This window comes from Nannobrachium achirus (assembly GCF_963921795.1).
Source record: "Nannobrachium achirus genome assembly, chromosome: 9".
Taxonomy (NCBI): domain Eukaryota; kingdom Metazoa; phylum Chordata; class Actinopteri; order Myctophiformes; family Myctophidae; genus Nannobrachium; species Nannobrachium achirus.
In genome coordinates, this window is record NC_137818.1 from 12,560,979 (window position 1) to 12,573,937 (window position 12,959).

At 43.8% G+C, this 12,959-nt stretch overlaps 1 protein-coding gene across 1 annotated transcript in view; it reads left to right on the forward strand.

Annotated features, from left to right (window-relative positions):
• Window positions 1-12,959, forward strand: part of cacnb3a (calcium channel, voltage-dependent, beta 3a) — a gene marked incomplete at both ends in the record, with an annotated part of 29,783 nt that extends 16,824 nt beyond the window's left edge. The window contains 11 exons of the mRNA XM_080734281.1: window positions 2,333-2,452; window positions 3,588-3,710; window positions 4,368-4,483; window positions 4,769-4,848; window positions 6,204-6,298; window positions 7,098-7,156; window positions 7,260-7,360; window positions 8,014-8,165; window positions 9,469-9,564; window positions 10,394-10,564; window positions 12,930-12,959. Of these exons, the coding sequence (XP_080590407.1) occupies window positions 2,333-2,452; window positions 3,588-3,710; window positions 4,368-4,483; window positions 4,769-4,848; window positions 6,204-6,298; window positions 7,098-7,156; window positions 7,260-7,360; window positions 8,014-8,165; window positions 9,469-9,564; window positions 10,394-10,564; window positions 12,930-12,959 (1,143 nt within the window). The remainder of the gene's footprint in view (window positions 1-2,332; window positions 2,453-3,587; window positions 3,711-4,367; window positions 4,484-4,768; window positions 4,849-6,203; window positions 6,299-7,097; window positions 7,157-7,259; window positions 7,361-8,013; window positions 8,166-9,468; window positions 9,565-10,393; window positions 10,565-12,929) is intronic.

Consider the following 12,959-nt stretch of genomic DNA (forward strand, 5'->3'; position numbering starts at 1 on the left):
GTATGTGTTTATTTCTCGGCATTTAAACTAGGTCATTGATTGTTTTGTTTACTCGCTGCTGTCGGTGTTGTGTTGGTGGGGAGGGGGCGTGTCTTAAAATGATAAATGATAGCCTGCAGGATTGGTCAGCCTCGTATCTCCATTTTATTTCAACTTTTAATGTCCTTTCGTAAATCAACAACCTATAAGTCACACAAGAGCGCTCCAGGATTTCTTTTAAATAGCCGATCTACAATCTAAATAGCCGATCACAACACTGTGACTTGTTGTGCGCTTGTAGATCGGCTATACAAAAGTGATAATTACAATAAAATGAAATAAAAACATACAAGGATTTCACCCGACAGTGACAGAGTATATTTTGCTAATGAGAGAGAGAGAGAGAGAGAGAGAGAGAGAGAGAGAGAGAGAGAGAGAAAGAGAGAGAGAGAGAGAGGGGGGGGGGGGGTTATTCTCTGGAGGATGGAGTGCATGTGTGTACGTTTGCACTGCTGCATTGTGGGGGATAAGGATGGCATGGATTTGGGCCAACCGTGTGTGTGTGTGTGTGTGTGTGTGTGTGTGTGTGTGTGTGTGTGTGTGTGTGTGTGTGTGTGTGTGTGTGTGTGTGTGCGCGCTGCGCGCGTGCGTGCGTGCGTGCGTGCGTGCGTGCGTGCGTGCGTGTGTGCGCAGGAGAGAGAGAGAGAGAGAAAAGAGGAAACGGGTGCCTGATGCTCTGTTCTATATTTGGTCTGTCAGAGAGAGCAAGACACCCCATCACACTTACACAATGTGCACACACACATACTGTACACACACAGGTACACACAGGTACACAGTACACACACACGTGTGTGCACAGTGCACACGCACTAAAATAATATATTAGTACACACATCCTGTATAGCTACACACACACACACACACACACACACACACACACACACACACACACACACACACACACACACACACACACACACACACACACACACACACACACACGTGTGTGCACAGTGCACACGCACTAAAATAATATATTAGTACACACATCCTGTATAGCTACAAACACAAAACACACACACGCACACATATAGGTAGTAGGTACTGTACAAACAAGAGCACATCCACACATGGGCGGGAGTGGCCGCCTTGAAATCAGAAGCTCCCTGGTTCAATGCCCAGCTCCTCCTGGCTCCTGTGTCGAAGTGCCCTTTAGCAAGACACTGACTGAACCCCTAACTGCTCCCGGTTAGCAGGATGGTTGGTTATGGATGGTTAGCAGGATGGTTGTGTGGAGGAATTCAGATCAATCAATAATCAATGAGAAAATGAGGAGACAAGACAATGTATTAGGTGGTGGTGGTCAAGTTTATGTAACATGATATCATGGACAGAAGTACAGTTTAACACTCTGCTTAGTGGTAAAGTGTAGTTCTGCCAAGAAGAATGGTCAGACACTAGAGTTATACTGTGTGGCTCCAAGGCTGTACCTTAACAAGATAGGCTTTACCAAAACAACAGTTACCGAGGCCTACTGAAGACCTCTCGACTCCTAACTATCAAGTATTAGTATCATCATAAAGACCTAGATATTAATATAATCAATTGAACACATAATCTACATAACATGATGAATCTTATTCAATATAATATAATATCTACTACAGTTGCCAAAGGTGTGTGAATGGGTGAATGTGAAGCACATTACAAAGTGCTTTGAAGGGTGGGAAAGACTAGAGAGGTGCCATAATACCATACTAATCAACAGCAATCAATCGTTACTCTGCTCATCAGACCTCTAATGAAATGAATCTCTCTGGTTGTGGTTCTGGTATAGAACTCTGCCAATTCTCAGACCCCGAGTTGAAGAAGATCCCTACTCTAATGAAACCTCTGGTTCGATCTGTTCTTGGTTCTGACACAGGGCTCGGCTGATTCTTACACCACTAGACCCTCTAATGCAGGGGTCTTCAACGTTTTCAGGCCAAGGACCCCTTAGCTGAGAGAGAGATGAAGCAGGGACCCCCACAACCTGTTCATAGATTCCATATAGTTTCATCGTTTGACAGCACCATCCTCAGTGTATTTTGGATTCATGTCAATTTGTGTTTGTGCCTTGCAGCGTGAGGCCTTGTGAGCTTATAGATCATCTATTTTTGGCAAAGTTCTCAGAATAAGGACACTAGGGTTCAAGTGGTTTATATAAAAAAAGAAGGAAAAAGGTTTTTCGCACACAAAGATTTGTAGGACCCCCTGTAGTAACTCTGAGGACCCCCTAGGGGTCTCGGACCCACCGTTGAAGACCCTTGCACTAGACCCTCTAATGAAACCTCTGGTTGTTCCTCTTCAGGGCTCGGCTGATTCCTACACCAGTAGACCCTCGGATTCCGACCTGTCAGCCGAGGAGGACCGCGAGGCGTATCGGCGCGAAGCCGAGCGCCAGGCCCAGCTGCAGCTCGACAGGGCCAAGGTACAGTATAGTAGTTTACTGACTTCATTCACTAATATACCTCATTTATACTTCATAGTGTACTTATAAAGTTAAAAGTAAACCTTGCTTATTGTAAGTTACTCTGGATTAAGAGCATCTGCCAAATACCTAAATTGTAATTTAAAGTGTGACTTAAATTTGACTTAGATTGGCCTGGGCCACAGGGTAGTGGTCCAGGGGATGTGCTGAGGTTTTCACCACAGCACCCCCCACGACACCTTCAGTTGGCTCAACTTGGCTGCTACTCGAAACTTGTAAAAGACCAAACTCATTCTTACCCCCCATGTTAAATATCTTCAATTTCTTTTTATATTTTTTTCCCTTTCTGTTATTGATGATATCCTATGCAAAGTACTGTGTTTTATCCGCCTGTCTTTACTGTACATGTTGACATAGTTGACCTTGTACCAGTGAATTCATGTCATGAAACTGGACTCTTTCCTATGCAACCTTATAATACATTTTTCAATCAATCAATCCAACTATCAGGACCAATGTTTTTTCCTGTTTCTACGGTTTACTTTTGACCTCAAGAACAACACATTGACTATAGCAGCAGTTGGCAGCACAGCGGCCGGCCATCGAAACATTCAACACAATAAAATACAGTAGGCACAGCGGCCATCAGAACACATTAGGTACAGTATAAATGCTATTAATTACCTTAGTTGAGTGGAAATTCTGTTCCTCCTCTGAGTCACGGACTGATCATCCTACTTGCTTCTGTAGCCTACAACTCTTTTTCTTTTTTCAACTGGGCGGCGGGCCCACCAAAGAAATCAGATATTAGTTTCAGAGCCATGCTGTAAAAAACTACAGATAAACAGCCTGATGGCAGGTCTCAGCTGAAGAGAGATTCTTCATGCCTACCGCTAAATGTAAACAGGAAGCAGCTGATCTGATTGGGCAATCCCGTAGCACTCGTAGGGTGTCCTCTCAATCCGGTGGGCATTTCAAAATAAAAGTTGTATTTCTTTTTTTCCGGAGCAGTGGTGGGCCTCCTCCCCCCCCGGGCCCTAATGCGACTGATTTGGCTGCTATTGCTACGTGCCTGGAAAGCTGTGGTTTAACGTGGTCTCCATCTTTTGACTGGCGTCTCTCTTCCTCCCTGCAGTCCAAACCCGTAGCATTTGCGGTGAAGACCAACGTGAGTTACTGCGGGGCTCTGGATGAAGACTGTCCTGTCCAAGGGGCTGCCGTCAACTTCGATGCCAAAGACTTCCTGCACATTAAAGAAGTAAGTGTTGTTGAATAACAGGAGAAGAAAAAAATGACATATTCAGGAAATAGTTTCATGTCTATGTTATGCTGTTCTCTTTCAGCGTTAATCCACCAGTAAGACTCCCTAATCGGGAGATAAGCAACCGTCACGTCGCATACACAAACTTTAGAAGGCAATCGTAGCCAATTAGGAGGGAATATGGGAAATGGGACAGATCCATATTGATGACATGACTTTAGAGATACTGTGTACCGCTTTGTGTGATTTTAGGCCAAAATATGTAGGAGCAGTGTCAAAAAATTTGTTTTGCAAAAAATCTGCCTGATGGTGGCGCTAGAAGAGGGCCATGTGAGAAATCAGGAGCGGAGGTTGGGATTTGCCATCCAAGGAGTGTGTGTGCAAAGTTTGGCAACGGTGCCGGAGATAAGAGTAGGGGCAAAAGTGTGACGTTACGTGACGGACAGCCAGTGGAGCTTTTCATTGTAACTTGCGACCTGGTCGCAATTAAAACCAGGAGAGCGCCTGTGTCATTTTTATGCTCAATACCAACAACACAATTAAGTAGTTAATCACAATGATGTGTGTGCATGTTGTCCACTTTGAGCTTGACACATGGATAAATTGCAGATTGTCCTGTGTTGTTGAGTTGTTGCCGCTGTGTTGAACCAACAGAAGTTTAACAATGACTGGTGGATCGGACGTCTGGTGAAAGAGGGCGGCGACATCGCCTTCATCCCGAGCCCGCTACGCCTGGAGGCCATGAGACTCAAACAGGAGCAGAAACATAGGTATGACATTAAAGAAGGCATTCACCAAACATGTTCATGTCAAGGCTCTTATGCACCGCAGCCATACTGGGAAGACATTTGTGAAAAGGGGGCTTTTGAGACCCACTTGTGTACCAGAGTCGTTCCAGTGAACATGCACAATATCAGCATATCTGTTTTGGGGGTCGTTGACGTGAAAATGTTTGAGAAACAGTTAAATGATCGTCACAGTCACTGTTAATCTACTGAGATGTTTGATCATTTAGTTCTGGGTTCTACTGCTCTGTTCTGTTGGATGTGTGGCAGGAAATCAGGGGGCAACTCCTCTAGTCTAGGTGACATGGTGACTGGGAGCTGGAGAACCACGCCGCCATCTGCAGGGGAATGTAAGTAACTACAACACCATCCCCTTTTTCCTCAAATACAGAAAATAATGTTTTCTTTTCTTTTCTATTTTTTCTTCCTCCTAACCTACTTTGTCCCCCTTCTGACTGCCTTACAATTCCCTCTTCCTTCATTAATTTTGACTGTCTTGTTTTCACACAAGCTAAACAGAAGCAAAAACAGGTAGGCTGCCCTACAGTAAAGCTGTCTCTAAAAACAGAATAAACCTGACTTATAACTTGCATTGAGGGGTGTCATTTGGGACCCCCAGGAGGGGATAGCAACCATATTAATTTAGTTTTTACATGATGAATCAGATTTTTTAGATCACCATGAGCACAGAACTCTCAAACCATGGCCATGCGTTTGTTTGTTTTTGCCTGCAACCCTACACTCATTAAAGGAGAAGTTCACCCCAAAAATGACTTTTTTTCTATTGATTACTCACACCATGGAGACTTGAGTTCAATAATATGTTTTTGTATTTGTCGCATTCCTAAGACAAAAAATTTAAAAAAATGTATTAGTAAATGTACCTTGGTCTCCATGGTGTGAGTAATCAATAGAAAACAAGTCATTTTGGGGTGAACTATTCCTTTAACCACTTTCCACCTGCTCTCTCTATTGTGTGCACGTCATTATGAATAGGTGAACAATTACAAAAACATTTTTGTTTTCCTTTCTTATAATAAACTTTGCACACACACTCCTTGGATGGCAACTCACAACCTCCAGCCCTGAATTCTCACATGGCCCTCTTCTAGCGCCACCATGAGGCCGATTTTTTAAAAACACATTTTTGGACACTGCTCCTACAGATTTTGGCCTAAAATCATGCAAAGCGGTACACAGTATCTCTAAAATCATGTCATCAACATGGATCGGTCCCATATTCCCTCCTGATTGGCTACGATTGCCTTCTAAAGTTTGTGTATGCAACCTGGCGGTTGCTTATCTCCCGATTAGGGAGTCTTACTGGTTTTAATGAAATGACACCTCTGGTTTGCATTGAATCTACTGAATATAGTCTATATATATGTACAGTATATCGTCTCTGTCAGGCGGAAACCAAATAGTAAAAGTAGCAGATCTACAAGCTCAAAAGAGCTTGTAGATCTGCTACTCTGTGATGCTGTAGTATAATCCACTGGGGCGCTAATTTACAACAACAAAAAATGTAAGTTAAAATATGGAGATACACGGTTTTCTGACCCACAGCAACGATATACAGTATTATATGGAACACCTTTGAATTTGATTGAATGCCCAATCCATCAACCTAACGCCCACCCCACTCTCCCTCTCCCTCTCTCTCCCTGTCTCTCCTCTATATGTCTCCATTGTCCTTGCTCCTCATTATATTCCTGGCTACAGGAACACATCCCTCCATATGATGTGGTTCCCTCCATGAGGCCTGTGGTCCTCGTGGGACCCTCGTTGAAGGGCTATGAGGTCAGCCTCTCCTCTCCTCTCCTCTCCCCTCCCCCTCCCTCTCTTTCTCCTCCAGCAGACCTACAACCAGTTTCCCCCACCCTCCCCCCTCCCTCGTTCTGTGCTCCGAACACACCTTCAAAAATATCCTCTGTGTCGGATGGAAGAAACCTTCTGTCAGGAGATGGAGGAAAAAAAGAACCTGTGTTCCAACTAGGGAAGTCCCGATACCGATACCAGAATCGGTACTCGCCCCGATACCGGCTTATTTTGCTCTACTCGTACTCGTCCGATATTGCTCACGGCAGCGCCAGATACCATTTTGTTTCATAAATATGTTGTTAACAACATATCAAAAGTCCTAAGACACAGTTTTGTGTGTGTTAGTTCAACTAATTAACAGTGTTTTCACCTTCTCTCACTCTAGGCATGACAACATAATTATTTAAAGCATTTTATTTTGGAGCGCCACACACTATTTAAGCACTTGTACAGAAACTTAACTTAACACTATCGGTATTCGGGATCGGCAAGTACTCAAATTAAGTACTCGTACTTGTACTTGGTCAGCAAAAAAAGTGGTATCGGGACATCCCTAGTTCCAACTTCCAATGTAGTTATTACAGCTAATCGACTGCTGCATTGTCTCTGAGAACTACACACCAACACATGATGATTGAGTTACACTCAAGCATGAAATGATTTGGTTAATAAGTTCAGCTATATTTAGCCTCTTGTTTGTTCCCTGAATCAGCTTTTTGGTTTGATCATGAAGTATGTGACAGTAGGCCTATTTACGTATGTGACTCTCCTCACACAGGTGACAGATATGATGCAGAAAGCACTCTTTGATTTCCTCAAGCACAGATTTGAAGGAAGGTCAGTAAATATACAGCTTCTCAGCAATTGTTTTTTTTTTCTTTTTTTTTAAAGAAAAAATGTCATACCTTACGGCTTGTGGTAATTTTCGGACACTTTCCAGGATCTCGATCACACGTGTGACGGCAGACCTGTCTCTCGCCAAGAGATCTGTTCTCAACAAGAGACCCATGATGGAGAGATCCAACACTCGTTCCAGCCTAGGTAACATTCTGCATACATTCTGACATTCTAACATTCTGCATAAAACCTCCACGACCGATTGCATTCATTTAAGATTCCATAGACTCCAACATGTCTTTCTCTTGACCTACTCCTGAATTACAAAATAGCCCACAAGGATTCAAACCAGGGGGCAAGTTGTCCTGATTAAAAAATGAAGCAAACACAGAAATGAAAGTTCCTGTGATTGGCCGCTAGTTGTGCTGTTCTGGTACCAGGTTCTCCAGGATTCCTTTCATTTCCCCCAAACTTTTACATTAGATTTTCTTACCTTACTCATGATATGCGTTTTGTGGAAATATGGTCCAATTTAAAGCAGGGTATGCTGGAGGAGGGGCTTGTGATCATAGGCGTGTGATGATTCTTCTTCGTGCGAAAGGTTCATTTTCGCAGCATAGAAACCAATGGCTTCCCACCGTCCATATTTTTTACAGTCTATGATTCAAACCTATACATGCGCCGCAAATATCTTTTTATGAAACAGGAGTGCTTGTGTGAGGGTCTCCTTTCACAAATCACAGATTGGTAATTTACCTAATAAAACTTTAATCCATGAAAACTGCTCACACAAGCATACAAGTCTATTCTCTAGTCTAAACACCCCAACATCTGTGTGTGTGGTGTGTGCAATGCAGCGGAGGTCCAGAGTGAGATCGAGAGGATATTTGAGCTGGCCAAGACCCTGCAGCTGGTGGTGCTGGACGCGGACACCATAAATCACCCCTCGCAGCTGGCCAAAACTTCCCTAGCACCCATCGTTGTCTACGTTAAGGTCTCCTCTCCCAAGGTACAGTTACAGTATAGCACAGTGTTTCTCCAACATGTTCATCGCAAGGATATCCATTTGAAAATAGTTTGTGTCAAGGACCCTCTTAAGAGAAGATTTGTCAAGGTTTTTTCTAAAATAGTACAATATGACTAGTACATCTGTATGGTGGAGTATGTTATGTTGAACATTCCCTATATCCTTCTCTGTAAAGTCATGTTTTTTCCCCCCATTGTTGTTCCTGATTTGCCTTTTTGTCTTTTGAAATATAATGGTGTTGCTTCTCCAGAGTATGGAAAAGCAACACCGTCAGCTTCCAGGTGAAGGCATAGAGTTATATATAATATAGAGAGTGGATAGCCCTGCCCCCAGCTATTCATTTCAATGCAAGTTGCTCAGTGGCATTTGAAGCACCCAGAAGAAGCAAATCCAGGTGCATTGTGGGGGAAATTGGCAAACAAAAGTTTGCCAATTTTACTTACGTCGAGACGTAATTACATCACAAACATCACTCGCCGTCCATTGAACCCTATTGCAGACCCCAGCAGCGCGCTCTTATGCTTGTGCATGTATCGGTAGTTCCCCCCCGCCTGCTGTTCTAGCTTTGGCCAGTAGGGTTTTCGGCTTCAATATTTACAAGCCGTTCTGGGGGCTTGGGTGAAGGTCAGACTTTACAAGTCACTTAACTGTCCTACTGCCAGATGTTATTATTTATTTATTGGGGCTGGTGCCAGCAAAAAGCAGCTTACCTTTGCGATGTTATAGAAAATTATCTATTGATTCTTTCACAAACTAATTAATTTTACAATGGATGCTCATATGTGTACTTTAGCCCAGCTGGCGGCAGAGGACAGCCTTATGCAAGAATTAATGTGAATTGGGCCGCTCCGCTTGCCATACATTGAGAGCATAGAAATTCATTTTCTAGAACAGATCCACAGAAAACAGCCAGGAAGTGATTTGGGACTCCATTATTGCTAACGTGCGGTGGATTTTTGAAAGCAGCGTTACGGGAGATGTTTTTACTGTACACGGCGGCGCGACCCCTCATCAGCTTACAGTCATCAGACAAGGTAAAAAGAACAAGCCGTATTGGCAGCGCGCTTGGTTCAAAATTGGGGCGAACGGGAACGTCCGAAGCAGTAAAAGAGTTAAGTACTCTCCACCAGTACCATATTATAGTTGTGGACATTGTTGCTCTTACCTCCCTCCTCCAGGAGAGGGAGACAATGGACATAAAATAAAACATACAGACCGGCCTCTTGAACTCTTTTGTTGTCTTGTACCTTTTTGACCCATGATGCTTTGCTGCGGTTGTTCTCAGGTGCTCCAGAGACTGATCAAGTCCAGGGGGAAGTCTCAGAGCAAGCACCTAAACGTGCAGCTGATGGCTGCAGACAAGCTGTCTCAGTGTCCCCCGGTGAGTGGACTTATTCTGTCATCTCCAACCAGACATTGTGAATTGCGGGCTAGCCGCTTTATTACGTTAATCTGATGTTATGATATCCCATCTCGAGTCCTCTGCAGCTCCGACCGTGAGCAGTGTGATTTCACGCTAAATCGCTTATTTGTACCAGTGGCATAGCCACGGGTGGGCCTGACAAAGGCCTAGGCCCACCCATTTCGTTTTTGGGCCCACCCAAAAATAACTAAAACATTCGCAGAGCGGTGCGGCACGGCGATGCGTGGTGCAGTGCGGCTATCTAGGAAAGCAAAGAAAGACACCACAGTTTGATTTGATCATAGTTTAGTCAATTATGAAGCGATTTTTAAAATTAAAACGTCTCCATATTGGGAAGTCCACTTCCATGACATATGACTGTATTGTGTCCCTGTAAATATTTAAATGTTCGCTATTTTAAAATAGCCGATGTACAAGCTCACATCTGTGCCCACCCAAATTGTGCCAGGCCTAGCCAGTTGGTAAATCCTGGCTACGCCGCTGTTTGTATCGCTCGAAAATTCCTTTTTCTTGTCTCCTTGATAATGGCGTTTTCGTTTTTGACTCTGGTTAATGGATGGAATAACATGATTACGGTAAAAAAAACAATTAACTCATTTTCCCCCTGACCACACTTTGAGAACCAATGTTTATAGGATATGTTTGATGTAATTTATAGGATATCTTTTGTGTCATTTTATAGGATATTTTCATTGTCATTTTTAGGATTGTGTTTTGTGTCATTTATATACTGTAGCTAGGATATGATTCGAGCCATTTATACAATATGTTTTGTGTAATTTTATAGGACATGTTTGATGTCATTCTGGACGAGAACCAGCTGGAGGACGCGTGTGAACACCTGACGGAGTACCTGGAGGTGTACTGGCGCGCCACTCACCTGCCTGGCTCCTCCCCTCTCAACCCCTTATTGGAGCAGCACCTGATGACCCCGCCCTCTGTGGCCTCCAGCATACAGGTGAGTTAACCCTGCGTTGGACGCACAGAGGCACAGAACACCACAGAACACCACAGATATAAAATGAAGCAATAAGCCACGCGAGGCATGTGGTTACCTGGTATTTTATAACGGCTGAGAGGTGTGGTGAGACACGAGGCGCAGCCGGGTGTCTCCAACCCTCTCAGCCGTTATAAAATACAGGTAACCACATGCCTCACGTGGCTTATTGCTCTTCTAAAACGGTTACAATATGGGCAACATGAAAAATCATAGACATGTACCAATTAAAACGGCTCTATTTCACTAATAATTCACTGCAAGATCTGCAAGAAAGTTCCCAGCTACAAGAAATTAGTTCCCAGCTTTTTTGCCAACAACACAGGTGCAGATAATTGGTGCACTGTGGAACACTGTGGAAAGAAATAACGCACCTGGGTTTGATATAAACTTATTCAAGGTGTGGGTTATAGTCTCATATACCACAGCAAATAAGGGAAACCAGCCAATCAGAATCAAGGAATGGAACTAACAGTTTTAGAAAGCTAGATTAATTGGCACGACTGGTAAAAAAAAAAAGGGCTGGTGGAAGTGTGGAAGGCTCTCTGCCACTCAAAGTGACTACTGACCAATCACAGCGTGTCTTTTCCGGGACTTATATTCAATTAAAATTTAACTTTATTGGCATGAGGAGACAAACGTTTACGTTGCCAAAGCAAGTGCCCCTGGGAAAAGAGGGAGTCCTGCATCTGATTTGCCTGCTGAACTTTCCCTTCTGTGACACACGTGGGAAGCGTGCTTCAGAATTCCGTAAGCTTGCCCTAAAAATGTCCAGAGCCGGAGGAGGCGTCTACCTTTCTATGTCTATGTATGCAGAACACATGCAGGTGAAGGGAGGCCCGAAATAGAACGGTGACTTTGTAATGTTAACAATAGAACAGGGTTCTCAGAGTGGGGTCCACAGGGACTCTCATGGGTCCTAAATTGACCCTTACAGGTCTGTAACTCTGACAGTACACACATGGAACCTAATGCACCCTGACGGGTCCATTTGGTTCCCTTGGTCCTTCAATTGTAAAAGTTTGAAAAACATTGGATTTTTGCCTCAAACAGCATAATAAATTGCATGATACATAATAAATAAAGATTTGTCCTAAACATCAGCACAATGTGACTGTAGATAAAAAACAGTGGTTCTCAAGCTGTGGGTCAGGACCCCCAGGGGGATTTTGTGTGTGTGTGTGTGTGTGTTGGGGGGGGGGGGGGGGGGGAGTTCACAATATTCATCTGTGGAACCGAGTCAAACAAAACTGCTACAATTCACCCTTTGTTAGCCTTCTGGTTGGTCCCTGACTGACCAACCAGCAGGCTCCATCTGCCTTGTCCCGCCCTGTTTCCGCCTTTTTTATGTTACATTTGCTAAAACATAATTTTTGGAGAAATAGAAACATTTAAAAACATGCTGAGTCACTATACTGCCACTGAGCAGCTCCATTTTACTGAAACCAAGTTTGAAATTAGAATTGAACACACAGAATAACAATACAAAGCAACTGGATTAAAATGGTAGTGGATGGAGTGTCCCACCGAGTGTCCCACCAAGACACAGCAACCAATGGGTGTGAAGAGGGGCAGGACATCGGGTGGGACTTGACAAAGGGTGCTTGTCAGGGTGGGAGGTCCCCAGTTCAAATATGATTATTTTGGGGGTCCCTGCGATTCAAAAGAAACCTGAAAAGGTTGAAAACCTCTGCTGTAGAAGTCCCTATTTGGAATGTGCTGTGTGTCACATGTCCTTAGTCCTTACCAGGGGTCGTGGGTCTTCGTGTCCCATCTCAGATTGTCACTCCTGTTGTCTTTACTCCAGGGGTCTTCAACAGGGGGTCCGGGACCCCTAGGGGGTCCTCAGAGTTACTACAGGGGGTCCTTCAAATCTTTGTGTGATAGAAACTTTTTTCTCCTTTTTTATATTAACCACTTGAACCCTAACGTCCATATTCAGAGAACTTTCGCCAAAAATAGCAGATCTACAAGCTCACAGCGCGAGGCGTTGTGAACCTGTAGATCGGCTATTTTCAGCAAAAAGTTTTGTTGTAGAGGGGAAAAAAAGAGCACACTAAGTACAGAGTGAAAGGTCAAGTTTATTAAGTGATTACATATCTGATAACACAAATTGACATGAATCCAAAATACACAGATGATTGTGCTGTCAAACGATGAAACTATATGGAATCTGGGGGTCCCTGCTTCATCTCTCTCTCAGCTAAGGGGGTCCTTGACCTGAAAACATTGAAGACCCCTGCTCTGTATCTGCCCCCTCCCCCAGTATGTACAGTATGTGTGACTGTATGTCTTCTCACTCATCCGTTGCTTAACATTTTTGCAGTTTTCTGAAACACAGGAATTAATTGAATGA